Here is a 27,209-nt window from a genome sequence, read left to right as displayed (position 1 = left end):
CAAGGGAATCACGGAAGGAGCTCGCTGCCATCTTTCAACGGAAGCATGAATCATCAAAGAACGTTTGAGTATTACTTAATATTACTATGCTATTTTTAATTTTTTTTTTTTTCAGAATGTCTTTGTTTTGCAATGATTGGGATGGTCCACAATTTTGTTTTATTCTTGTATCATGACAATAAAGAATTCGGATTCTGATTGTGATTATTCATCTTCAACATCAAGAAAAACCCTCCAGTTGGGAGCGGCGCGCGAGCCTGGAATTTGCCAATTGCCAAGAAAAAAAATAAAAATAAAGGCAGACTGCTGTCTACTAATATTAAATGACAGACAATTTGCTGATTGGAGTTGTCTTTTCTATGATATACAATTGGAATAAAATCTGATCTTGATAAATCTGAATATTCTAATAACATTTTTAATGCAGCGGACAATGGAGCAACTGACTAACATAAGAAAACAGCTGTTTTAGATGTCGAAGCCAAGATGGCTAAACTTCTGTCTGCAGTTTCGTAGGAGAGCAGAGTGCATCTCTGTAGGACAGCTGGAGTCGTGAGATCAACGAGGCCTGATGGTAATTGAAACCCATCCACAGCATGACCGCCTGATATCAGACAAAGTGGTTTGGAAAAGCTGAGCTAGAAATCAACTGGAAAAAAAGTGAGTGAAGAGTGTAAGGAAATATCTGTTTGTTGTTCGAGGATGTTCACACTTGCCTTAGGAAGTGCATTATTTACAGCCAAATATAATTAACCGCCACAATGTTTTATAGTTCTACATACAACTCCTGTGCCACACAGTGTGCTTTTTGTCACACCGCCTTGCCGTGCTTTGGTATCTGGTATTAGCAGAAGCCTTACGGACTAATTTCATGAAACTGCGGCTCCTCAGTAGAAACGCTGCAGCTGCAGCCAGCGAGGCACACACACGTAGGATGCAACAGAAAGCTCGTACAGCACGCGCATCTGGTGGAATTTGGGGGTAAGGGTGGCGTAAAGACGATGAACATGATGAAAGGGCTGCAGGAGGATGTGCTTACAGAAAACAGCATGTTCTTCTTGTCTTGGTTGACGGCTCTGGGATCAGGAACAGGGTCGGTGTGTTTGATGACCGACACCGACTCCCCTGAAGAAGAGAGATGTACAGCGAGTTCAAAAGGACACGAGGCGACACGATCAACCAACCTGTGCTTTGAAAGCCACGGTGGCATGTTGGCCCTCAAGGCAATGAGAACATACCAGCACAGGTGATGTCATACAAGGTGAAAACTTGTGAGTTGTGGCAATAAGGGTTCGAGGGGAGTAGACTTGATGGGTGTGAGAGAAGACGAGCGCTAACCTGTGAGGATGGACTGGTCCACTCGCAGCGTTGTGGACTTGATGGAGGTCACTCTGATGTCGGCCGGCACCTTGTCGCCGACTACAAGGAACAACACAAGATGAAAGTGACAAAAGTGCCTCCACGACTGGAGACTGCAGTTTTTAGCCGTAGCTGAAAAAAATTAGAATGAGAACGCCTTGATTTATTCCACATTGGGGAAATTCACACAATTACAGCCACATGGAGTGCAATAGAGAAGAAAAAATATGAATTAAAAAGAAATAAAATAAACTATTTATGGAATAAGAAAGGAAGGAAAAGAAAAATATGTGTGCCAACTAGCGGCTGAAATATTACAAATAAACTCTGCTGCTTCAAACGTTTGTTCAGCCGCGAAGCACAAACCGTCTTGTCAGTCATCAGTGTTAGTTTTGCATGATGTCATGGCTGCATGTTGAAACAATTTAGTTTTAACTTGACAGTAATTTGATTCTTAGTCGCCTGAACTGTTGCCGCGCTGCACGACAAAAACCCGTTATCGCCTCGTGTTAAACAAGTCTGTCCTGTGAGCAGGTTGGCGCAGAGCAAAGCCATGTATGCGGCGGTTTCACTAGATAATAATAAAATGAGGGTAAACATCTTGCAGTTGCTTGACGACACACGATGGAAACTATTCAACACATTTGTTTCACATCCATCTTGACCACAGAAAATGGCTCCAGTGCTTTGTGGGAAATACTGTTCTTTAATGCAGCATGCATGGACTTCTATGTGCATGTGTAACAAAACTGACAATTGACTGAAAAAAAATTTAAAAAATGAAACCGAAAATCTTACTTTGGTAAAAATAATTTTCATTTATCAAACTACTTCAGTGGTTCTTTCTCACTGACACTGTATAAAACATGCAGTATAAAAATCTATTGTAAAACATATAAATATATATCTAGTTGTGTCAATGCCGACAGTCTCCCAAAGGCCTAAGCGTGTCACGAGAGTTGTGGACAGTGTTGTTGTGGACAAGTTGACAGCACTGCCTCACTCTATCACATTTGAACTGGACAACTGGATTTGTTGACGGACTGTGCAGGAGTTCCCGTCAGTAAGCGGGCTGCCACTCTCGACGAGTCGCAGCAGCGCAAAACCCTCAAGTGGAGAAAACTCTGAGGTGATGTTCGTCGCTCTTCCTCTCATTAGGAGATGTTGATGTTATGATAAACACTGAAATAGACACCGAAGCATTGAGGTTCCACCGCCATTGAGTTTTTTGAACTCAGCTCATGCTTTTTCACGGATCGGTTCCTAAAAACTCAAACCAGCCAAAAAGAACATTTCAGATGGGAGCTTTTCACAATGGTCTCAGAGATTAACTCGGAGCCATTGAACTTATTTGAGGTTGGGAAACAAGCCAAAGTAAACAGAGGAGGGGCTCATATAAAAACAGGATGTGTCTTCTGGAAAGCAGTGCTAAATATAGTCCCAGTCTGACAAGTTGGTGTTAAAAAGCCAAAATTCTGCCCCGAGGTGTCACCATCGCTAACAGCAGTCACCACACCTACAGTACGGTGTGGGTAAGAAACGACCTCCGACTGGAGCCAGCATTGGAAAAGCATCAGGACTGTGTTTGGGTCTCATTAGGCAGGACTCTGAATGTGTGTGATTTATAAAGCCCCTCGGAAAAGCTCATCTGCAAACGCTCTATATTGACCGTCCAAGTCAGCGTGATACATCCTGAAGCAGAATACTGTCAGTGGTTTTCAGTGTGTGAGTTGCAGCGGAGCAATGCGTCTGTGAGACATTGACGGAGACACGTTGCTCTATAACAACCATTGATTATTTCTCCCCCTCTTCCATTTAGCCCCCCCCAATCTCTCTCTCTCTCTCTCTCTCTCTCTCTCTCTCTCTCTCTCTCTCTCTCTCTCTCTCTCTCTCTCTCTCTCTCTCTCTCTCTCTCTCTCTCTCTCTCTCTCTCTCTCTCTCTCTCTCTCTCTCTCTCTCTCTCTCTCTCTCTCTCTCTCTCTCTCTCTCTCTCTCTCTCTCTCTCTCTCTCCACCATGTCCTTCTTTCGGCTGCAAAAAAAAAAAAAATACAGATGAGGCCTGCATTAACTCCTCAAAATGGATCTTAATTGATCCAGCACATTCTGGCAGTGTTCTGATTTTCATTTCTAATCTTGCATATTAAAGCCGTATTTCACAGCCAGGCCTCTGCATGAGCAGAATGCCCCACAACAAAACCATTTATTGCTTCCTCTTTGTCAAAGTCCGGCAATAAAAACGAATTGGAAAAATTTTCATAGTGCTGCGAGGCGATCTGAAGACAGTCACTTTTTATTTTAACAGTCCGAGTTGGTGATCACATGGAAAAGGAGGCAAAGGCGGCGCAATACTCCCATCTTTGGCACAGCCAGATACAGAAGGATCAAGAGTATCAATTCAAATCATCCCAATCAGTGGCTTCTGCCTGAGAAGAAAAATGAAACATAATATTTGCTAGATGGGGGATAGCTTAGATTTTAGCTGTTTGGAATTTATCGAAAGCAAAAACTGAAATTACAACTTAATTTGTGACCTGGGGGATCAAGATATTAAAATGACTGAAGTATCGCAATATCGCAACTTGAAATGCTTCAATCTGAAGTGTACCTAACCACAAAACTCAGAGGGCCAGATCCACAAAGCCATTACCCGGCTTTTCCGCCAGAAAATCGGTGTAAATAGCGGCAAAAACGGTGATTCCGATCCACAAACGTGAAAATCGGCGCAAAATGTGCCGAGGTGCAGGCAGCGGCAGGGCTGCGGCAGACTCATTTGAATGCATTTAAATGAGTCATTACGCGCAAAAGGACAACCCCTTCTATGCAAATATGCCTCATTCAAACAGCGGCAGATCCAGAAAGAGTTTGCGCTCGTGTCCGCACGCAGTTTGACAGACGCAGACACCGCCAGCCAGAACCAGGAGCAGTTTCTGTCTGTCAAAGTGTTTCTGGCTTCTGAGTGAAACTTTCCTCTCTGAAAAGCCTGAAATATATATATGGCTCCCCAAATCTTATATATAGATAGGCATAGACTACAGTATATATGCCAATATTTTAGATAGGCTGTGGAAAATACAAATGGTGCTCAGGTGTTGGTGACTAACGCGTCTTGCGTCTTGACTTTCTTTCCATCATGGCAGCAGTCTGGTAGACGGAGGAGGCATCGTAATGCCAGGAGCACAGGAGCGCCTTTATCCCAGCAGAGTTTCGCTGTTTCACCAGACCGGTTGCCAGACCGCAACATTTGCACCCGTTTCAGGTGCCGCATTTGTGGGCGTGTTTGCGCCTGCGTGTCATTAGCGCAAGAACCTTTGTGGATACCCGCATCGGTGGCGCAGATTGCAGCCGCAATCTCGCCGCAAAACACGCCGCAAAACACGCCGCATTTTACCGCTGCGCGCCCTTCTTTGAGGATCTGCACCAGAGTCTCTTGAGGAGACAGAGCAGGTGACTCTGGCAGGGGAGAAGTTACGATAAGATTATGATATAAAGAATGCTGGCCTGATTATCACAACTGCAAAACATTCCCTTATGAGGATTTTCTTGACTACCGACTGGCTTTGGCTTTGGCTCAGGCCCGAGGCGGAGACAAGGGGGCCCCGGCACACGTCAAGTGTCACTCCTCGCACCATACAGCGCCCCGCGCTGGGGCAAAAAAAAAAAAAAAAAAAAACAGGCAGAAAAAACAGAAAATTTCTCCACTTAACATTTATCAATTTCTGAATGTGCACTTTTCCACATTCACACATGCATGTGTGAAGAGTAATCCTATGAATTTGGAAACCATTCTTCTGGAGAGGAAGAAACAAAACAAATGTTTCTGATCAAAAAGGCTTTCAACTTAGTTTGTCCTGTGTTTAAGGAGAAAAACTAAACGTGCAACTTATTGTGTTAAAGAAAAATAACGGGAGTCTAGCAGCAAAGAATAATTTAGTGGGACCTTTAAGTTCCAAAACACATACATGTTCCTTTTAGGAATGAAGGAATTTAAAGGGCCCATAATGTAGAGTTAACTTCACTTGTGTTTTCAAATTAAACCATACGACTCTCACTTGCCAGAAATGACAAAGTCCTGATTTTACTTCTTTTGCTCACTCAGAACTTTTCAGAAGGTTGTTTGCTAAAACTCTCGCTTTGTGATGTCGCAACAACTGACTGCTGCTTCTCCAGGTGAATGACAGCACCCACCACCAAGAGTGTGTCCTTCCCACTGACTGTATATAAAGATGGGCGAAGCTTCAAGTTTCAGGTGACTTTGGAGAATGGTTGCAGAAAGACTAAAATGGCTGGCTGAGCACTAAAATCACATGTGCACAAGTTGGTTACTTTTTTTTCTTTCTAAATCAGCCAGGAAAAAAAACATTTTGCGCATTTTGGTCTAATTTTGAGTAAAAATGGCCACAGTTTAGTGGGCTTACCGTTAGGTGGGCGGGCGTTGGGGCTCACGCTGCACTCACGCTCCAATTAATGCTCACCCATGATGGTGCCACCCACACATCCAAATATGGAATCTTCCAGATTCAAAAAACCCACCGATTGCTCAAGATGGCACTGACTGTGAAACAAATGTCTTGGCTTCAAAACAGTTAATGGCAAACCAAGGGGGGGGCGTCACGATGCACAATATCATTAGGCACTGTCACTGTTCTAACATGTGTGTGGTACAAAGCAGAGCATCAGGTTTAGCAGGGAGCTAAAACCTGATTTTTTTGAGCAGTCAATACTTTCAAGGGGTTTTTAATCTGTTTTTTTATTAGATATGTTTATTCTGGTGAAGCTCTTGACCTTGAGCCATGATGTGGGACCTTTAAACAGGCCGCAGCACACTTCACTGAGACAACAACCTTGACGCTAACAATAATTTCGCAGGTGTACGGCTCGGTCTTGCCCTCGTAACGCTTCACGTATCTGCCTGCATTTCTCAGTCTTGACACCCCTGGTGGTGAGAGAACAAGTGTGGGAGAGGCGGAGGTAGAGGGATGAGGTGTTTGTGTGGGAGACGGCTGGGGGCTTCAGGTTGACTGCAGCAGGACCGGTCCGGGGCCAGAGAGGCTTTTCAGACGCCTACCCACAGACTCCTGCACCCCCCCCCGCACCCCCCCCCCCCCCCCCCCCGCCAGCCAAACCTCCACCTGCCTCGGCCTCCCACAGACACTTTCCATATGCGTGAAGAGGAATTTGAATCCCAGTTGCACCAGGTTTAGATCTGCAGGGTTTTTATTTTTACACTGTATATCAGAGATATTGTAATATTCCTCCCGGATCACAAATGATCCTGACGACCGGCGAGATTAAAAATAATAATAATAAAAATAAACTGGACCTGTGCGCAAAAGAAATCAGCCAATCTGCCAGCAAAACTCGTCACTCCATTTGGTGAACCCCGGAACCTTGACAAAATCTGAACATCTTGCGTAATACACTGGCAAAGACGCCTGGGAGCAACCATGACTGGTTACCAGGAACGGCTCGGCAGCGGCGGCGGCGGCTTTCCATCCATTTGGTCCTGAGCAAACCCTCTAGGAGTCCCTGACAACCTGACCGCTGCAGTCACTCCTTTCAAAAAAAATAATAATCTGAAAATAAAAACCACTTAGGAAAGTTCCAATGGAGGCGCGAATCACCGCTGTGCTGTAACCCCAGCTGGCATGGCGAGCGACGTACCTACATGGGAGCGAGTGGAGCGGGCGGCCGCCGTGGAAACTCCAGTAAACACGTTTATGTTCTTTTCTCCCTTCAAAGGCGCTTGTGGTCCTGAGTGTCCTTTTCCGATACCTCGGCACAGTTTGTTTTACCCCCCTGGCACAAAGTTCCTGCAGAACGACCACAGAGTCTAATCTGGAGCGCAGGGAAGCCTGGGAAATCGTCAAAGGAAAGGAAAATATTTGCCTGTTTTCTTTGTCACCGGACCCCCAGAACGTTTCAGTCGGAGGGGCCGCGTGTGAAGATCCCTGGCACACATTCGTTAGCAGAGGGAGAGCAGTGCTCGTGTGTGTGTGTGTGTGTGTATGTGTGTGTGTGTGTGTGTGTGTGTAACCATCTCAGCTGTTTACCCCCGTTTAAAACTGCCTAGCAACAACACTGTGTCAGACTGAGCAATGTTTTGAACACAAGGACGCAGCGGAGTGAATAACAAGGCTTCCTCGCACTGCGGACGCATCTTCGCCTTGCAAACTTCACTTTGACGGCTTCTTTCAAACTTTAACGTCCACTTCAGACGACGCTTCAAAGTGTGGGACGAAGGGAGCGCACACATGGCCAATTGGCGAATGGGGATTCGCAGTGCTATGAAATAGCTGTGGTGGAACACACACACACACACACACAAAAAATCAGTACTTAGTGGCAAATTAACAGTTAACTTGAACTGTAAATACAAGGGGAGACATATCAACTCCCAGAAGAACAACCCTATGGAAATCAAACCATGGATCTTCTTGCATCACTTTGCATCCTCAATATGTAAAACTGTCTCCTCTCATGCTGGATATAAGCAAACAAATACAAGAGCTAGCCCTCAGAATCAGATGTTGACCCACAAGCAGAGGCAATTCGTTCAGAGACATGCAAAAGAAAGAAGACAATGCAGCTCCTTTGCCTGCCAACTCCATGAAATGCCTTGTTCAAACAGCAGATGGTTGACTGTGAGTGCTGTCTGCCTCCACTCCGCGCTGTCTGCTTAGGTGTCGGCAAAACCGCGGACGCCCGCCGCGGATTCCAGCGTCTCGCGGGCGGCGGAGCCGAGCAGGAAGTGGCCCCGGTTGCCACGGCGGAGATAAGGGCTGTTTTGATGCCTTCGACCTGTGAGGGCTTGCCCGGCTTGCTGCTGCATATCTCAGAGTTTTCTCCAGGAAGTAAAGCGCGAAGAGGCGGCGAACCCGGGAGGACCCGACTGACAGCCGTCATCAACGACTTTTCATTTCTGCAACGCTGAGGCTACGCTCCGCCCAACGAGCCATGTGACCCGGCTCTGCTAGTACGTGCTCTGCTTATGAATGAGTGCTGTAAGTGCGAGCACACATACACACACACACACACCGATGTCGAGCCAAAACGCGGCAATGAGCCCTGAAAAGCGGTCATGTTGGCGGTGGAGCCATCCGAGGTGCCGTGTGTTCCAGATGTTCTGGAAGCAGAGTGACAACGAGACTATTTATAGTTCGGCGCTGCCCGGCACATGGGTGAGTATGGCAGCGAGGGAACTGTTTGTGTGTGTGTGTGTAATATAGAGGGAGCGTGAGTGAGGAGCTGACAAACATCCAGCAGTGTCCAGGTGGCGAGACTGAGAGCATGGAAAGCAGAGGGAAGAGGGAGGAAAAGCTGTGGAAAATTAAACTGGGCTTTGAATATGAGGGATAACCGCAGCCACTTACACAGAACCTCACACACACACACACACACACACACACACACACACACACACACACACACACACACACACACACACACACACACACACACACACACACACACACACACACACACACACACACACACACACACACACTGGTTAGCAGCTTTGGCACCTGCACACACAGGGAAACAACTGTTATGTAACATAGTTTGAGATATTCCAATAGTGTTTCCAGACTGATGAATGGCTGACAAAACGGCTGTGTGAGAGTGTGTTTGGGTGCATGACACACACAGCCAGTGTGGTGACGACACACACACACACACACACACACACACACACACACACACACACCAGCGTCTTACCCGCCACCTCCACGATGTCTCCCGGGACGATGTCCCTGGCTTTGATCCTCTGCACAGCCTTGCGGTTCATGCGGTACACCTTCCCCATCTCCGGCTCGTACTCTTTCAGGGCCTCGATGGCGTTCTCCGCATTCCGCTCCTTTGGTGACAAGGAGAGGGGGTCAAAGGTCACACGGACGTGCAAGCTCAGCCTTGTCCCAACATTATGACAGCACTCACTCAACGGAGACGCTGACTGAACATCGAGACCTCGTTAAAGTAATAATAATAGAGATCAGTAGAAAATAATCACATGATTTCCAGGCTTTGTTTGTGTTTTGGCTTGATCCATAGATTAGCTCCACCAAGAGCGTCGACAGCAGAGGTGGGAGTAAGTCACACATGTGCACGTCAAAAGCAAGTCTCAAGTCACTGGTGAGGCTCAAGCAAGTCAAGTTAAGTCATTGCTCAGGTCAAGAAAGTCACAAGTCAAGTCATACAAAAATATAGCTAACGTTTGATCAATTTGAGCAGCCAATAAGCTAGCTAAAGACACTTTTATAGCGCTTTTTATTAAGAAGACATACCTTACTTATTAGCTTTCTATCCATGTTAAGTTTAAGCTATGTTAGTATTAGCAAACGTTATCTTTCTAACTGCCGTAACGGTTAGCTAAGAAGGTGCATTCACATAGCTTACCTTTCTTTGTAAAAAAAGAAAAAAGAAAAAGTCAAGTCCTTCTGAGTCCTCTGTCTCAAGTCTAGGTCAAGTCTCAAATCAGGAAGACCAAGTCAAAGTCAAGTCGAAACATTTATCAGCGTTAGTCAAGCAAGCATAACTTGACTCGAGTCTGACTCGAATCAAGTCATGTGACTCGAGTCTCCTATATCTGGTCGACAGCCTCATTGTGCTGCCAGCCTGGACCAGTGTGTTGTGGATCAGACTGAGACTCAGAGGCTCAGGGATTTGTGAAGTGTGTGTGTGTGTGTGTGTGTGTGTGTATTTGATGTGTTTTTTGCATCCATGTACTTTTTCGACAATTAGCAGCCAATTCTTGTTCGTGTTCGCTTATTTTTGTATCACTTTCCGGCGACGACTAGCTCGTCTCTTTGCTGCGTCGCTGAGCTCCGTGTTGTAAACTGCAGAGGTTTAATCATCGCCATCGACACCCACTCAGCCGTAGGCTGGAAAATCGGCCGTGTTTGGTGAATCACACGCAGAAGATCTGCCTGGAGAGAGGGACTCACCTGCCAGACGCCAATGACGGCGTTGGCGATAAGGATCAGGAGGATGACGACGGGCTCCACGAAGGCGGTGGTTGATTCCTCTCCTTCCTCAAACAGAGCCAACACCTGCGTGATAAAGGACATGTGAAGGCCTCGTACACAGCAAACATTGGACAGTGGAGCTGCAACAGTCACAATGAGCGAGTGCTCGTCCGGCTTTGTTTCACGAGTCGCCCATCCACACAAACACTGCACATGTTTTCTTCTGCACGTCATAGACGGAAATTCGACATCTTCACAGCTCAGCTGTGTTCAGGTGTTATTTTATGATTTCGCTGGCACGCATCCCAGTGACTGCAGAGATACTACACTTCCGGAGTGCAGCTTTAGTCACGGCTCACTTGTCCACAGAAGGCAGTAAAACCTCTGACCGGGTGAGCAGGTGATAAAGTGGATCAGGAGAGATCTGAGCAGAGACTGGCTCTTTAACGACCGCAGCGAGCCAAACAGTGAGACAAGGAAACGGCCGGAGGGTCCGTGTTGCTCTCTCCATCTCTCGCACAATTAACAAGAGACGAAGGCTGCAGCGGGAAAAAAAAAAGAAAAAAAGAACACAGCAAACGAGAGCAGCCTGCCGGGCCTTTTGCATAACACATGGATAATCACACGGTTTAAACAAACACAATCAAATGTTCCATCAATATGCGTTATTATTTCACTGAGGCGCTTGTTTTAGTTTGCAATAAATAAGCAAGGCGGCAAAGAATCTGGTGTGTTAACAGAATTAGAAAATCATTATACAGCCTGCATAAAACTGAATCTAAAATAATGACTTTTTTCTTTTTCTAATGTTGGGAGGCCTGCAGCCTGAAGCCTCTGTGTCAAGCAAGGGCTGGGCGGTGAAATGCAGTGAGGGAGATCACTGTGAGGTTGTCATCAATGCTATTACATGGCTGACAGTGGTTCCAGTGAAGCCCAGTAGCGGGATTAGAAACAGAACGCATAAGCTGCTGGTCAGCAGGAAAATCACACACAAATCTGACAAACATTTACACAAGGATTGAGCCAAATCAGCTCTGTTGGCACAGTGCGTTCCCACAAATGCTGACAGAGAACTGTCGAACACATGGTGAGGCGGCCTGACTGAGTCCACTGAGAGCTTCTGTCTCTAGAAATGTACTTGCATGGTTCAAGGTCGGAGCATTTAGATAATGACTTAATATTTGTTCAGAATCCCTTCCTTGACTTGACTTGGTTTGGTTTGGGATCTCCCCATGACCATCTCATTTACACCTGAAGTCCTTCTCAAACAACCAATCTGCTGTTCGGATGTCATTGGATGCTGGCAATTCAGCTCATGTCTGCCATTTCCATTGTTTATTTAATCAAAAAAAAATCCCACAACCCATTACAGTTTGCTACTAACCACTCTCCAGTGGCAGTCTTTCATTTTGCAGACACATAAGTAGATGCTACACTATTGATGGAGACCTTCGACTCTGGTATTGATAATCCTGGCCAAGATTCTCTTGGTTTTGTCAAATTTTGACAACACTGTGCTCTGTCTTGAACAAGCTAACTGTGCTTACTCTCACTATACTGTATCAGCTGATCACACTGAATACAGACCAACATGGCATGATGTGTTTTTTTCTAATATCAATTACAACCTAAAACATAATATAAAATCATCATGAAGAAAACACCTTTCACAGATATTTTCACTCTCGTCTTATGAACCAGGATGGCTGATTTTGCTGAGGTTTTAATGCCGATGTCACATCAAAGCACATCCTTCCCATTGTTGCCTGCAACAACCTAATAAATACACATAAATGAGAACTCAATAACTAAATGAATAAATGACAAACTAATATGACAGCCCATTAAATCCCCATAATGAGGCCATAACGCAGTGCCATGTTATCAAAACACTACCAATTAGACCAGTGTCTGTGTGATGTTACATTTCCTTGATGGAGTTTGGCAGCAGCTGAATACTAAAGCCTTCTGTGACGAAGGCGACGCCTCCTCAAAGCCAGCAGTCGCAGTTCCCGTCACAGCACATCCTCGATACAGAGGTAGTTCCCTTTAAGGATTGCTTAATAGTTTCCACTGTGTTATCGCTGCCAATTACCGCACGACAAAGCCGCAGAGCGGGAGAGAGGGAGGGAGAGACATGGCCAATCCCCGTTTCACGACCCGCTGAGGCTTAGCGAGTGATGAAAGAGTACGTTCTCCACGGAGCATTGAGCATCGTCCACCCGGCGCCTGGTCGATACCTCATTATTCCGAATCATTTGTGGAGGAAAAGCTCCCCTCCGACTAAGCCTTGATTGGACGGCAGCGAGGATGATCAAAGGAGATTTCACATAATCTGCGCACCTTGAGAAAGAGAAGCCTGGACATGGGACTCTTGCTACCGACCCTGAAGAAACGGGCAAAATGAGGGACTGCACCGGGCGTCAGGGCCGTCTGACGCCGGGGTTCAGCTCAGATTGAGTTTCGGAGAGGGAGCGCCATCGCCGAACTCAACTTCCCCTCGCATCCTCAGACAGTGAAGTCATCACAAGTGTTTAGTGAAGACGCAAGGCAACAAGCCGTTGTGTGCCCGGGGGTTTCCTAACGTTACACAGCCAAAACACTGCGACAACCTGCAAACTAATTTTTATTTATCTTCAATTTCCTCGCACACAAAAAACCCACAAAAGAGTTTAGTAAACCTCCAGAAGGACACAATCCAATTCAACTCTCCCGTCTGTTCATGTCACTCGCTGTACACTCTTGACCTCGGCTCAGCAACATGTAGTGACAAAGAAACCCAAAAGGAAAAAGCCGCCCTCACTCCGCCTTTGAGTCAAAAGCAGGAAGTGCCTTCTTTCTTTCAAGTGTTCAGCGTGGCCCTTTGTAGCTCTGCTCCCCGAAAACGCCTGGCTGAGTATTTACTAGAAAAAATCTCAACCAACACAAAACTATTAAAGAAAAGGATTAAATGAATGAATAAAACTAAGGAGGCAAAGCTCAGGCTCAGTGAGCCTGAGTGGGAACATGACACTGAAACACTTTGCCTTGCCTGGGGTGAATCCAGGCTTCGACCATGTGTCATGCAAAGGAAGCAGAGAAATGGAATCATGTCAGTTTGAATAAATTCAAAACGCAGTCAAATGAGTCCCAGGATAAAGTTTGCCAGGGTCCACTTTCACATAGCCTGTCCCAGGTCAGCATACAAAACCAGCCGAGCAAGAGTAAAACTCACACACACACACACACACACACACACACACACACACACACACACACACACACACACACACACACACACACACACACACACACACACACACACACACACACACACACACACACACACGTAAATCATATCCAGCATTGATCCAATAGGTCTTAGCATGGGATTTGTTTTGTTTGGATCATTTTTAAAGGGGTTGACCTGGCAAAATGAATGAGCGAGACCAGTTAATTCACTGGTGGGAAGGTGTGCTGTCTATTTTAATGACCGGACTACAGTCTGGCTTCAGGAGATCACAGCAATATTTTGTAGGTGAATCGGGTTGTAATGAAGGCAGTTTTTGAAGTCAACAGCAGACAAGTTTACACTGAACTTTAAAAGAAAAACAAAAATAGTCTTATTATTTAGACGGTGTAAAATGTTGGCATGGTCACCAGAGCTGATCCCCTCTTTATCAATTTGAAGATTAAAGACTAACCTATCAGAAAATTGGACATAATTGGAAAGGGTACTTAATGCCTGGCCCTCAGGGGGCATGAGGGCCAGGCATTACAATTGGATTTGTATATGGAGGACATGTGAACCAGAAAAAAATATACCATCCCTGGGATGTGAAAATGGTTGCTTTAACACCAAACTCTCGGTTGTGTTTTTTTTGGGAAAAACTGTTCTGGAGTCTGTTAAACCTGTTGGATAGTGTCACAAGAAATTTCACTATAGTAACTAATCCAAAACCCATTACAGTCAACAATGACTGTGCTAGGCATAAAGGTCTGTGCGGCAGTGGAAAGGGGAATTTGTTCCACTGTAAACGGCCTTTATTTATAAGTAAAAGAAAACAGGCGAGTCTGATTTACATGAGGGAAAGTGAGCCCACACTCTCAAGTCCTGGAATTACAGCCCACACAAGTTCTGAGAGGCTGACAGAATTTTGGAGATACGCTGTCCTTTTTTCATTTTTAGAGCAACTTTACCAGTGTCACAAATAGCTGCAGCCATTTCATCCCTCACACTGGGGACATGCTGTAAGAGATGGGAAAAGTCAGTGCTCTGACCTTCATCGCCCTGCAACTGCAACCAGGACCACAGTCTGGCGCACTGGAGCAAGTGGGTGTCGCACACAATTATGATTCATTATTATAATCATTTTAGTCTGTTGCGTTGCCTTGCTGAGTTCATGTCATCGACGACGCCGCCGCATGAAAAAAGGACACAGATTGGATTCAGCAGTAATTTAAATGTGGTCAAATATGACTAAAGCATCTTCATGCTGCAAATGTGTCCCATTATCGGCCAGCTGGTGAGAAAATTCAGTGTAAAAACAAAGATATTTTACCTCTGGAGTGGCTGAGACTAATCACCTGGCATCCCAGCAACAACGCTAAGATTTCAATCCAGTGAACCTTGAGCTCAGAAAACATTTCAAATCAGTCCAAGTATCCGTTTATCAGTCTGCCTACTTTCAGTTGTGACAAAAAACAAACAGGAAGCAGGAAGCTACAAACTGCCCTTTAAAGCCCCGATGAGGAAGGTGGAAAAGACGAACAGGAAGTGCCTGCAAGCTTAGCCGCTGCTAAAGAGATTAATGTGGACGCTGCGGTGGTGGCACTTTTATCAGATCTGGGTCTGGCGTTGACAAAGAGTGTTCTCAGCAGACGACTCGCCTTCACTTTATAGTTTAGGGTGGCTTCAGATGTGCTGCTTCATTGACACACAGCTAACGCTCTCCTAGCACTTAAAAGAAGCCTCGAGCTGCAGCTACCAGGAAAAACTGGTAGGAAAACGCATTGTGATCAGTCCACTTGGAGAAGAATAAAGACATACAAACATTGTTTGTATGTCTTTATTCTCTTTTACGAACCCATCTATAGTTGTGAGTTTTCAAAATATACGTATTTATATATCTTTTCTTTTATTGATGTACCGTGTATACCAAAAGGATTGACCAGATGGACTTGCATTCCATCTTTGAGAAGAAAAATAAATTTGGGTGCATACTTACGAAGGAGACACAAGCTGCTAACAGAAGGATCCTGACCAAGAGGTCTTCAAACTGCTCCACCACCAGCTCCCACAGGGACTTCCCTGAAATAGACAGAAAGCATGTCACGGAACTGAACGCATCTCACGCTGGCATTTAGAAGAAAGGATCTCTAAGATGTTTGTGTTGTACATCAGTTTGAGAGCTACGCTTAACTTCTGCACAACATAAAAGTCAATTATCTTGATGCATTTGCAGAGTGCGTTAAGCAAGTAGGAGTTAGCCGAAGGTATACATAAAACTCCAGGTCCTGCTCAAGATACGTAATCAGGTAGTAAAAGCAGGACGACTGCAGCACAGTGGAAAAATCAATATTTACCTTCTTCGGCTGGGAGCTCTGCGGATGCAATGGCCGCGGCGGTTGTAAAGGAATCAGGGCGGCGGGACCAGAGAGTGGAAAGGGTCCGGGTGAGGAGTGTCGGAGTGTCGGCGGGGAAAGACAAAGAACATTTGATTAGCTCAGCCGGACTGAGATGCACGAACACATACAAAGAGAGATGCAGATAAAACTGTTTCACATGCTTCTTAAAAGGTTTCACCAACTGACACCAAGCAAACATAAGTACACCTTCTGTATACTGTCCATCTTTGGAAGCATGCTGCTGAGACCCTGCAATAACCAACTGGCCCAGACTTCCAACCCAAAGCCTTTGATGCTGCCTTGATTGCCGAACCTTTGTTCTTCTAAAGGTCAGCTTTTGTTGCTGTTTGGGATCTGAAACAAAACTGATGAAACAGACTGAGACTGAGGACCTCCCGACTCCACTCCACCCCACCCCGAAGGCATTTCTGTGTTTTCTTCCTGAGGTTAATTTGATAAAGGTCACCAATGAAATAGCATGAACAAGGTGCGGCAAGGATGCTGCCATAATGACCAGATCGCTCAGCCCTCTCACTGTGTTCAAATTATATCCACATCCACTGTGAAACCGCTTTTGAAAATGTGACTTTTTCAAACCATATTAAGTCCACAATTGGTCCAAAATGAATCCAAAATGTAATGTGTAAAAGGAAACAGGATTTGAAACTGAAGTGGGTTGGCTTGTTTCTATTTTTAAGATGGGTAGGTAATCTTGACACCGATTTTATTACCAGAACGCAACACCAACTGATCATATGAGTCATGGGTAGAAAACACATAGAAAACACATGAGTTATGTTCTCAAAAAAAAAAAAAAAAGAGACAATCACTGCTGATGGTTTGTATTCTTGAAGTCCAGCATAAGGACATCCATTGCACATCCAAATGTAAAGATAGACATTCAATAGAATTTTGAAGAAAAAGAGCAAACTCTCCATCCGCATATTTTCTGCTCCATTTCATGTGACTATTCGCACTCTGAGTCTCCGTTTTGTCAAGAAATCTTTCTGGAAAAGTGGCTTCACTCCTTGGAGCAGTGGAAACCTTGTGTTTCCCCGCATGTTTTGACCAGACTGCGCTACACGAGGAGAAAACGTGACTGGGGGGGAGGGAGGCTGGAAAGAGGGAGGGCCGCGACATTTGCCCGCAGCCTCCTTCCAAAAACAAGAGAGCCTGCAGCGACTCGCTGAGCACGTACTGCTGGTGGAAAGAGGAATGATTTCACATCGACACGTCTGGACTCTTAGGGCTTTCCAAAAACACAAGAGTTATTTCTGATTGCAAAATTGTCGGGCGGAATAACTTTGATTTGGTCTGTGGCCAAAGCGGAGGATTAAAAAACAAAAAACAAAAACTGAAGGTTGCTAAACAGAGGTTTGAGGAAATGGTGTGAGTTTTGTCTATTCGTAGTATTGTGATGTGCGCAGGAGAGATTTGGTGGCCATGTGCTGCACATACCTGACGGTCTAGACAGAGCCTGCTCTTTGCAAAAATGGATTCAGAAAATGAGCACGCTGCATCCTGATCGATAAGACTAATATGCGTACAAATGGCTGACATGGTAGTGCAGTGGTAGTAGTGGTAGTAGTGGCAGTGATAGTGGTGATAGCAAATTTCCCCACTGTGGGATGAATAAAGGCGTTCTATTCTATTCACTGATGTGCGAAAGGCACCAACTGTCATGCTAACGGTTGCTGGTTCGATTCCACCCAGGGCCTTTTTGCATGACCAGGTCCTCCCACAGTACAAAGAAATATTTATCAGGCTGACTGGCCACTTTACATTCCCCATAAGTGTGGTGTAATTGTTAGTCTTAGTGACCTGGTGTGACAGTAGCAACTCAAAAGGATCCTTTCGATCCTTTTGTTAGCAAAGCCGGACAATTTGTGTTTCCAAGGGGAGCACTATCAGTGACGGACATGCACAGAACTCACGTAGAACTCAGAAAAAAATAGACAAGTGGTTTAGTTTTGTCTTATCTCACTTTTAATTAATAAAACTAAGCAAGAAGTCGTATGCGTGGCAACAGAATTCCGGAGGCCGGTCCATCCCTGGTCCCCCTGGAAACACCACATGGTAACAGAACCAAGGGGACCCTCCCGATTTAAGGTTATATCCAGCATGTGCAGCCTCTAAGCTCCACATTCACACACTTGTGGCATTATGCATTTAAACGACCACTGGACATTTTCCCCGCTCGCTCAGTGGGTGTTCACTGATTGGCATGCGAGAGGTTGCTGCCACCTTAAAGACTCAAACCTTTGTCCAGGATATTCAGATGACTTTTAGATATATTTGGGCTTTATCTCGGAAAAACAGATCCCTTATCTTTTCACAGTTTCTCCCCTCAGCCTCGCAAAAAAAAAAAAAAAAAGAATCGACCGCCCTCAGCCCGTGTAATGAGTCACCACTGTGAAGGTCCATTCAGACCTGCAGCCTGGAAGGTTTTCAGGACTTCGGGCTGGACACGGTCGAGCGCATGTGGGGACTCTTGGCTGCACTCTGCCAGCAAGCAGCGGCAGCAGAAATGTGGAGAAGTGGGTTTCGCTGTTTCCATGCTGCACCAGTCTGACATAAGGCCTCCCCTCCACACACCCCCGCGCCCCCTCCCCCCGACCTTCCTCCCTCAAAGCCATTACTGAGCCTCACTGGTTGTATAATGTTTTTCATGGCTGACAGCCTGGCTGGGACTTGAGGACGGAGGACATGGCAGTCAAAAGGGAGGAAAAAAGCGGGGGGGAGGTGGAGAGGAAGGGCAGGGGGGAGGGTGGGAGAGACGGAGTGGAGGGGGAGGCGGGAGGGGGGCTGGAAGTGTTGAGCGGGGTTCCCCGGCCTCCCTCTGCCAAGGATTCCCTCACAGTCATCTGGGCTGTGTCAACCCCAGGCTTGCCCAGGCACATTCCTCAATACTGACTTCACCTCTCTCTCTCTCGTTCCCTCTCTCCCTCTCTCTCTCTCTCCTTGTGTCCCCACAGCACCTTCCCTACCTCCCCTCCTCCCTCCCTCCCACCCTCCCTCTCAACCCAGACAATGAATAAAAGAGCTTGTTTACGCGCAGCAGAGAAAGCATAGAGGGGAGACACTTCCTGGAGACGGTTGCCAACAACAGCGGCGGTGGCGCTGGATCCCGGGCGTCGCCGAGAGGGAAGCAGGACGCTGGCCATTTATCTGTCTGCGCTGCAAATGATCCGCCGATGAGTTCAAGTTCGCCACCGCCGGCTTACACCGCACTTCCTCGTCTTTGTTCGCTCACAAAGCAAAGTCCCACATCAGCGGGACCACTCCTGTTAATATCACACCTGGCTCTGGTTGGGCTCGCGCACGGTCCGAGACCTTGTGTCCGCTGTGTTACCATGGCAAACTCTCTTTGAAACAAAAAAAAAAAGTCATCTCACAAGACAATGTGCCAGCATCTGTCTAAACACGCTAAGAATAACTGTTATGCAATCAGCAGCAGTAGGCTTTTCATAGAGCCTGTTCTCACTGCAGCCGTTGGGTAAAAAAACACACATTTTGTCTGAAACTGCTCTGTTTCAGCCTTGTGATGGCTGCTGCGACACAGTTAGCATGCAGGTGAGCGAGCTAGCGGCCGGCCGAGAGATACAGCAGGAAGACTATGTACCAGGTCCACTAATGAGGAAGTAAAGCGCATGCTATAAATATCACAATCGGGCAAGACATAACGACATATTCCACTTGAGCTCACTTCATCCACTCACTCTGCTAATGTATTCTTCTACCGGAAAGGTTGTAAATGCATTAAACCTATCAGTTGTGAAATATAAACGGACCCCATCCTTCTCCTCCCTAACCTTCTTATGCACATATACAGTGTGCCCAGTGGACATCAATAGCATATCATTCAGATGATGCCGGTTGGAGGGCTTCAGTCAAACTCCCAGCAGCCAAACCGGAGGACCTACAGCCGAGAGAGACCAAACAAAAACACTCACTAATTGCTCCTTGTCAAAACACTAAGACTAAGGACCTGAGGCCGTGGCCATCATGGCAGACCAAGAAAAGAAGGCAAGAAAAACAAAGGCACTTTCACTGCCTTAAAGTAGCCGCACTTAGACACTGGTATCAAGCCGCATAACAATCAAACCAAACAATCACGTCCAGATGGTCAATTTTAAAGCTGCATTAGAAGCGTCTTTACTATAAAGGAATGATTTGAGAATCATTTTTATTAGTCATTAACTTGCAACAGGGGAGGAAAACCATGCTAGATATTAACACTGCATGCCTCACTGATCTGGTCCAGGATGATATAACTTTGGTTGCGTGCCCAGCACCCTCTCACAAGACCACACTTGTTCAGCATTCTCTCCTTCTTCTTGAACATCATCTTCTTTTGTTCTCTAAAGTGTTTCACACAAATAGACCAGTCATTTGGATATTTTAATGACCAGGCTGGAGGTGTTGATGTATGAAATGTTGTCATTAGTGAGTCATTAGCAAGTCAGTGGTAAGATATTCATTATCCCTGCTACAAGTCAATTAATTGTTTAAAAGAAAAGTGTTAAAATAAACTTTTGAAGGTAGAGACATATCATGTTGCTTAAACATGTGCTTTTATTAAGAATGATTATCTGCACTTACTGACATAAGAAAGGGGCAAGGGGAAGCCAGACGTGTTCTGAATATTGCTTTTGGTTTGTTTTTTAAGTTAAATGCAGGTTGTAAGGGATTTACTAAGTGGTTTGACCATATAAGGCTTCTCTTCTCAGGCTTAGTGACAATAATTGGTAAGAGCATGGGAAACAGTACAGCAAACATCCAATGTTGTTCTAACCTGGGCAAAATGCTGTTTGTTCACTTCTTGAGGCTGCTTTACGCTTTCCAAACCAACATTAGGCAAATGTTAAATACCTGCTGACAGACGCTGGCATGCAAGCAGGGACGGATTTCACGACGACAGAGAACGAACGTTTGGTTCCAGTCAGGGACCAGAACGGTCACTTGCCAGGGGAGATGATGAGATGAGCAGCTCATTACGACAATTTCATTGATCAACCTGAAACTCCCTTGACAAAAGAGCAGGAGCCATCCGCTGTCAAATGTGGCGCCGAGATGTCCTCTGTCGCGTGTGAGAAAGGCAATTTCAAAAATGGAGATTTTATCTTTTCAAGTCAATTAAGACAGAAAAACATCCTCAGGGGCCAGTGGCTGACTGTTGGCTGCACCGTCCCTCATGTCGCCAAGCTGTGGTCGGGGGGAAAAAGGCTGGAATTTTCCTCAGGATGAAGTGGAGGACAGCGAGTCCCGAAACAGCAGCCGTGACTTCAGATTATACATATCAATCTGAGCCTTAAACAATAGACTGCTCTTAACCACAATATTTTTCTTTAAGTGTGTGTGTGTTGTCCTTTGAAAAAGGCCATCAACATTTTTATAAAAGAATCCCTCATCTTAGCTGGAACAGAGAAATGATCAAAACCGATAGATATTTTGTCTCATACATGCGTGCTGGCTGCACAGCAACAATTAAAGAAGAAGAAGAAAAGAACACGTTGTGTGACAGGTCTTAGTGAAGAGGAAGAGGAAAAGAGCCTGTCAACGGAGCAGGACGTGCACGAGGTGATTAGCACTGGGCCCGTATCTCGCCAGGGCTCCCAACTTCCTCTTTCAGGTCACAGCTGTGCAAAAGAGCCTTTTTTCCCCTCTGAACATCCCAACAGGCAGGCCATAAGGATGGCACCCGACCACCCAGCAGCCAATCAGAGAGGATGGCTGCCGAGGAGAGTAGTCATCAATCCCCTTAACAGCAGGCTGGAATATCTGTGTTGCCACCAGGCTATTTATAGGCCCGATTCTAGGTTTAGAAACCAGAGCGGCACTTCTGTCCAATCAAAAGGCTGATTACATTTCAACTTCTACCGATCCGAGCCCTGCAGTGTTGGACAGTGTTCTAACAAGCAAGGGGGATATGGAACATTTGACAAGAAAAGAGTTTAAACATTGGGTTGCGCATGGGAGAACAGGGGGGTCAATTGGATGCAGTTGATGGATATATGAAACCATAGAGCTGCACTGTGTCACATGACTTATTGAAGAGTCTCAGAGCTGCACCTGTCGCTGGATTCTCACAGCAATTAAATACCGTAGCTGCTCTCCTGCACCTTTGAGCTGCACACCAAATCCACTAGAACCATCCATGTACATGAAGTTGAGCTTTCAATGGTTCACATTTTCAGTGGGAGGAAACAGGCTCGGAGCATCGTGCCTCAGGCTGTGCAGGAAAGTTGGAAAGTACAGAGAGACATTTTTCCCTTCTGTGTTTTTTTTTTTTTTGACAGTAATAAAAGTACAGAATATTCTCCAATCTTATGACTGCAGCACAGAAGGCTCAACTTTGCCATTTTGCATCAAAAATTAGAATTGCTCTGAAGTCCAATCAGGATTTGTGTGCAAGGTGGACCACATTCATTTATTACGGTCACTCCTAGAACTCTATGGAGCATCTCGGTGATGCTTTTGAGAGGGATTCTGTAATATCTGAAGAAGCTGTGCACATTTTATGCATTTCTTTTTAGCCTTCATATGACAGGCAAACAAAACAATACGCATCAATCCATTTCCAATACCCGCTTCTTCCTGAACTCAAGGTTGCAGGGGGTCTGCTGGAGCCTATCCTAGTTGTCCCAGGGAGAAGGCAGGGTGACAACCTGAACAAGTTCATCGCAGGGGTAAAAAAGGCTCTTTAGAAAAAAGAAAAAAACAAAAATGTGGTTGTTAAAGACGGACAACGCGTCCCGTTGCGAACCTCTGACCCCTGTGTTGTTTTGCGCAGCTCTGTCACTTCTACCCTTGATGCTGGGGTGCCATCACCTCTAGTTTCTTCTGAACAGGTCTAACCAAACTCCTCCAGTGTTTACCTATTTTGGACAGACGACAAACAAGTTGCGGGAGCCGCTTAGCGTGCAGCCAATTGCGCTGAACGCACAACTCGTGAGCGACTTTTGCTGAGCCGACCTCGGTGTGCGTGCCACGCGGCAGGTAACACAAACACTGGCGTCAGAGTGGGACCCTGTTGGTACCCGGACACCGGTGACTCAACGAGAGGCGAGCTGGGGCAGGACGACGGTTTGGCTGTCTTGCGCACATGGCCCGCAAGACAGGAAGCGACTCCACGTCGCGCGCCCACGTCGCAGGACTTTCTACAACTCCAGCCGCTTAGTGTGTCAAAAGCGTGAAGTGGGCGGAGCAGGAAGCGGAAGAGAAGAGCGCGTTTCTCTCTTTGCCGCGGCGCGAAGAGCGAGTGTGTCGGGGGGGGGGAGGGGGGGTGCTTCTGTGTCGACTTGCCGAACAGGAAGAAAAAACGCTGCCAGCGAGGTTCCGCTGAAGGAAGTCTTCATCGTGCGTTTTGTGGCGGGGAGGGTTCAGCCGCGTTGCATCACCCGGCCGCTGGTCCTGGGACGTTGAAACGCGTCGCGCTCGCTCACTCACTCACGAGACGCATAACGATCACGTCGACAGCACGGCGAGGCTGACGGCCGGAGGGTCGCAGGTCAACACTGACAGTTAAAAACACACAAAATATGACAAATGTAGCAGGTCTGACTGCCTGATTCTGTTCTTTTAAAGGACACAAAAACACTCCCGTTTGCAGAGCCCGTTCGTCGAAACAGCGCACGTTGAGACACCGCAGGCATTCTTGGAGCACCCACACATGCTGTGTGTGAAAGAGTGAGAGTGAGAAGAAAGGATGGGGGGGGTGTCACCCTCCACTACGTCGAAACCCAACGACTTCCCAGTCGAAGAGAAAAAAACAAAAAGCAGCTTTCAAAATGAAGTGCCCGCCATTCTGCGAGCGTGCATGTGTGTGTGTGTGTGTGTGTGTGTGTGTGTGGCGACAGTAAAGGAGCTGCTAGTTGACCATAAATGAACGGTGTGAATTACAGGCGGTCCCTCTGCCTGTCTGCGCTGCTGCAAAGGCCGCTTTGTAAAAAAATAAAAAATTAATAAAAAAAAAAAAAAAAGAAAGAGAAAAAAGAAGCAGTCAAACGGCCCAGATGTGGCGGCTAATGGTATTTTCCAACATCTCAGAAGGGGATCAGAAGAAACTTTTTTTTACTGTGACAGCTAATGAAAGCTCTGCCCAGTGCGGCCCGGTGTCGCTGCTCACCAGCCTTCTGCAGCTGGCAGAGGAGACGATAGAATCGCACAAACTTTGCCACTGCTCAAGCCGTCCAATCAATTTGCAAGGCGAGCTTAGCTTAGCTTGGCTTAGCTTGACCGAGTCTGGGGGGATGGGGTTGTCGTCATGTATACTAATATGGGAGTTAAAAAGTCCCCCCAGATCCTCTGACCTGGAGGCGACTCAGCACATTCTCAACTCTCCTCGGAGATTAATGAGGCAAGACGCGCTCCTCTCTTCTCCTCTCCTCTCCTCTCATCAGGCTTTTATGCTCTTTTTTTCCCCCTTGTCTGGTTGTTTTTAACATGGAGGGGGAGCGGGGGGAGGGGGAGCGGGGGGGGGGCTGATTGGACACCCAGCAGATTGTTCACAGACGTCTCCAAAAAAAAGACAGAAGGGATGACAAAGCTGCCTCTCTCCTCAACGTGTGTCATGTCAGTTCCACCTCCTACTGCTGCTGCTGCTGCTCTCCTCTCCTCTACACCGAGGGGTTGGGGGGTGGTGGTGGAGATGTGGGGAAGGGGGGGGGGGGGGGGGTAGTGCCGAGATCTCCTCTGACGAGGGTGCGGACTGTGAGTTCACTCGAAGGAACACCAGGGGCTTTGCGCACCTTGCAGTCAAGGCCGTTCTATTGACATGCAGCCCAAACACATCTTTTGTTTTTTTGGGGGGGGGGCTGGCTATTGCTGTGTGAGCCCCCCCCCCCTCCTTGCCACACACACACACCTCCCTCAGGGGCAAAGAAACGTTTATCTGTAGCACTCGAACACGCACAAGGCAGGAAGTTCGCAGCTGAGAGCCAATGAGATGTTATCTGCGGTAAAGACGTTGAGGTTTTTTTTTTTCCATGAAGTCATCAGAAGACCCTGGTTTAGAGCATTGGGCTGCAACAAAAGGGCCACTGTGTGACGGCACACAATGTGGCGCTCGGCTCCACAGCTTGGCCACACATGCAAATGACAGGATAGGAGGGAAAGGTGCGGACGCCACCAGGATGTAAATTACATCAGCAGAGACTTCAAGGGGGAGTGTGTGTGTGTGTGTGTGTGTGTGTGTGTGTGTGTGTGTGTGTGTGTGTGTGAGTGTGTGTGAGTGTGTGTGTGTGACAGAGAGCTACCGCTTGAATGGCCCAGCTCAAGAGCAGGCACAGCTTCACCTGAAAGTCACTTCAACTGATCACACAGAAACAAGGCAGCAGGTCGGCTCTTTAAAAGTGCAAATCGCACCACCGTCGGCCATGTTTGGAACACATTCATACGCTGCGTCTGCTAGTCCGTGTGCTCTCTAGTCACTCCAGCCGGAGAGTCTATAAGCGGTGTGGAGACGGAGTGAGAACAGGTTGTACAAGATTTTCTCTTTCATTCTCTCCAACACCTCAAGTTCCTCTCTGGCAGGCCGAGCACTGCCTTCCTGCTGCTGCTGCTGCCCCTCCTGATCCCTGCATGTCAGCCGGGGATGTCTGTCTTCACACACACACACACACACACACACACACACACACACACACACACACACACACACACACACACACACACACACACACACACAGCACTGTGTCAACACTGAGCAAAGGGAGGGCTGCAGGCTTGTTTTCCATGAGAATGGAGTTTTGTGAACTTAACTTTGAAACAAGACTGAACACGAGGCCCTGGGGGAAGAATCTGAATAAACAGACAAACAATGATGAATTAATCTCCTCCAAAACGGTCAAACTTCATGTGTTGTTAGCCGATTCCCTGTGTGAATGTCTCACAAAACTGAAGAGGAAATGCAATGTGCATGGACGGATCTGGACACGGTGTGTCTGTGCATCAATGAGGCTTCCACTGACTGGGCGCCAATACGATTCAATTTTTTTTTTTTTTTTTTCATGTTTGTTTGTCAATGTGTTTTTCACGCGCGGTTCGCAGCAGGCTGACATGTAACGGCAGCTCTCGGAGCTTCCTGGCGATGAGTCGATGCAGGCTGCAAAATGCGCACCATCCAGGAACTCAACTTCAAGAGACATGACGTACGAGCACGCGCGCGCACGCAAGCAAGCACACACTCACTCACACACACATGCAGCAACTCCACAAAAAAAAAAAAAAAAAAAGACTCACCGTTCGCTCCATATTTCTCCAGATTGACTTTAACCTGCTCCACAGTCAGCCCGGTGTTCTCGTTCACGCCGAAGTTGTCCAAAACTTCGGTCGCAGATTTAGTGTGCGCATTTTCCATGGTGCTGGACTGGGCTTCTTCTCCTCTTTTTTTTCTTCTTTTTTTTTTTAGCTGATCAGGTCCAAATACATGTAGTCGAGTTGCATCTAATGGGGCAATTCGGGAAGGACGGCGGCGAGGTGGTGGGTAGTGATGGGCGTTCGCTGAAGAAGGGCGGTAATCTCCAGCGACGGACGCCGAGGCGGCTGAGCTGTCGGTCGGTCGGTCGGCTGGTCACCTGTTCCTCCCCTCGAGGCAAACACGAGCCCTCCGGATGTGCGGGATTCTGACGCGGCGGCTGCTGCTGCTGCTCTTGGTCGACTGGCGCTGCTCGCTACTTCATCTCCATCTGAAGGTGTGCTGCTGTTTGTGCCGGCGGAGCGCCGCCTCCCCGCCGCCGCTCAGCAACTCCTCCTGCGCTCCGATTGGCTGCGCCTACCTGAGCGGAGCGCGCGGCCGGCCGCCCCGTGCGCATTCAAACATTTTTTGCTGCTGCGTGACGTCATCCGCCGTACGGCCTCGCTCGGTCGTTCGGACGGGTGGGTGGGAGTCACGGCTTCTATATTTTTGCTTGTGCAGTTCGGCACGATCAGCAGCTGGTGGGGGAACAGCGGGAGGCTGAGGCTCAGTCGGACAGCGACGGTGAAGACTAACTCGTTTGCTTTTTCTCCTCCAAAGAAACTCCCAGAGTGTTTGGGGTTTCCCCCCCACCGTCACTCTGTTCTCAGACTGGAGGTAGAAATAGATTGCGACTCATGATAACGGAAGTCAGGTTTCCTGACATGATGCATCTACTTTCAATGGCTTAAAACTTCTGCACAGTTACAGACTTGAAGACAGACTCATTGGTGCTGGTGGAAGAATAAAATAGTCCTGTTGATAGAAATGGAACTTGTAGTTTGTTCTAATTTGACTCCTGGTGTTTGGTCCTTGCATTGAG

At 46.9% G+C, this 27,209-nt stretch overlaps 1 protein-coding gene across 3 annotated transcripts in view; it reads right to left on the bottom strand.

The window, feature by feature from the left end:
- Nucleotides 1-26,878, bottom strand: part of atp2a3 (ATPase sarcoplasmic/endoplasmic reticulum Ca2+ transporting 3) — a 48,163-nt gene extending 21,285 nt beyond the window's left edge. Inside the window, exons 1-7 of one of the 3 annotated variants that reach the window (XM_076020115.1) lie at nucleotides 26,173-26,878; nucleotides 15,889-15,906; nucleotides 15,531-15,613; nucleotides 10,303-10,407; nucleotides 9,077-9,215; nucleotides 1,339-1,419; nucleotides 1,040-1,125 (exon numbers count right to left, since the gene is read on the bottom strand). In XM_076020115.1, the coding sequence (XP_075876230.1) occupies nucleotides 1,040-1,125; nucleotides 1,339-1,419; nucleotides 9,077-9,215; nucleotides 10,303-10,407; nucleotides 15,531-15,613; nucleotides 15,889-15,906; nucleotides 26,173-26,290 (630 nt within the window). In that variant the 5' untranslated portion in view covers nucleotides 26,291-26,878. Of the gene's footprint in view, nucleotides 1-1,039; nucleotides 1,126-1,338; nucleotides 1,420-6,816; nucleotides 6,934-9,076; nucleotides 9,216-10,302; nucleotides 10,408-15,530; nucleotides 15,614-15,888; nucleotides 15,907-26,172 lie in introns of those variants that run through there. The other 2 variants (XM_076020114.1, XM_076020116.1) reach the window with 2 other exon arrangements.
- Between the last annotated feature and the right edge of the window lie 331 nt (nucleotides 26,879-27,209).

The sequence above is a fragment of the Nelusetta ayraudi genome, unplaced genomic scaffold, assembly GCF_046127955.1.
Source record: "Nelusetta ayraudi isolate G7.1 ecotype Tasmania unplaced genomic scaffold, CSIRO-AGI_Nayr_v1 ptg000011l, whole genome shotgun sequence".
Taxonomy (NCBI): domain Eukaryota; kingdom Metazoa; phylum Chordata; class Actinopteri; order Tetraodontiformes; family Monacanthidae; genus Nelusetta; species Nelusetta ayraudi.
This window is presented reverse-complemented; position numbering and strand designations above follow the sequence as displayed.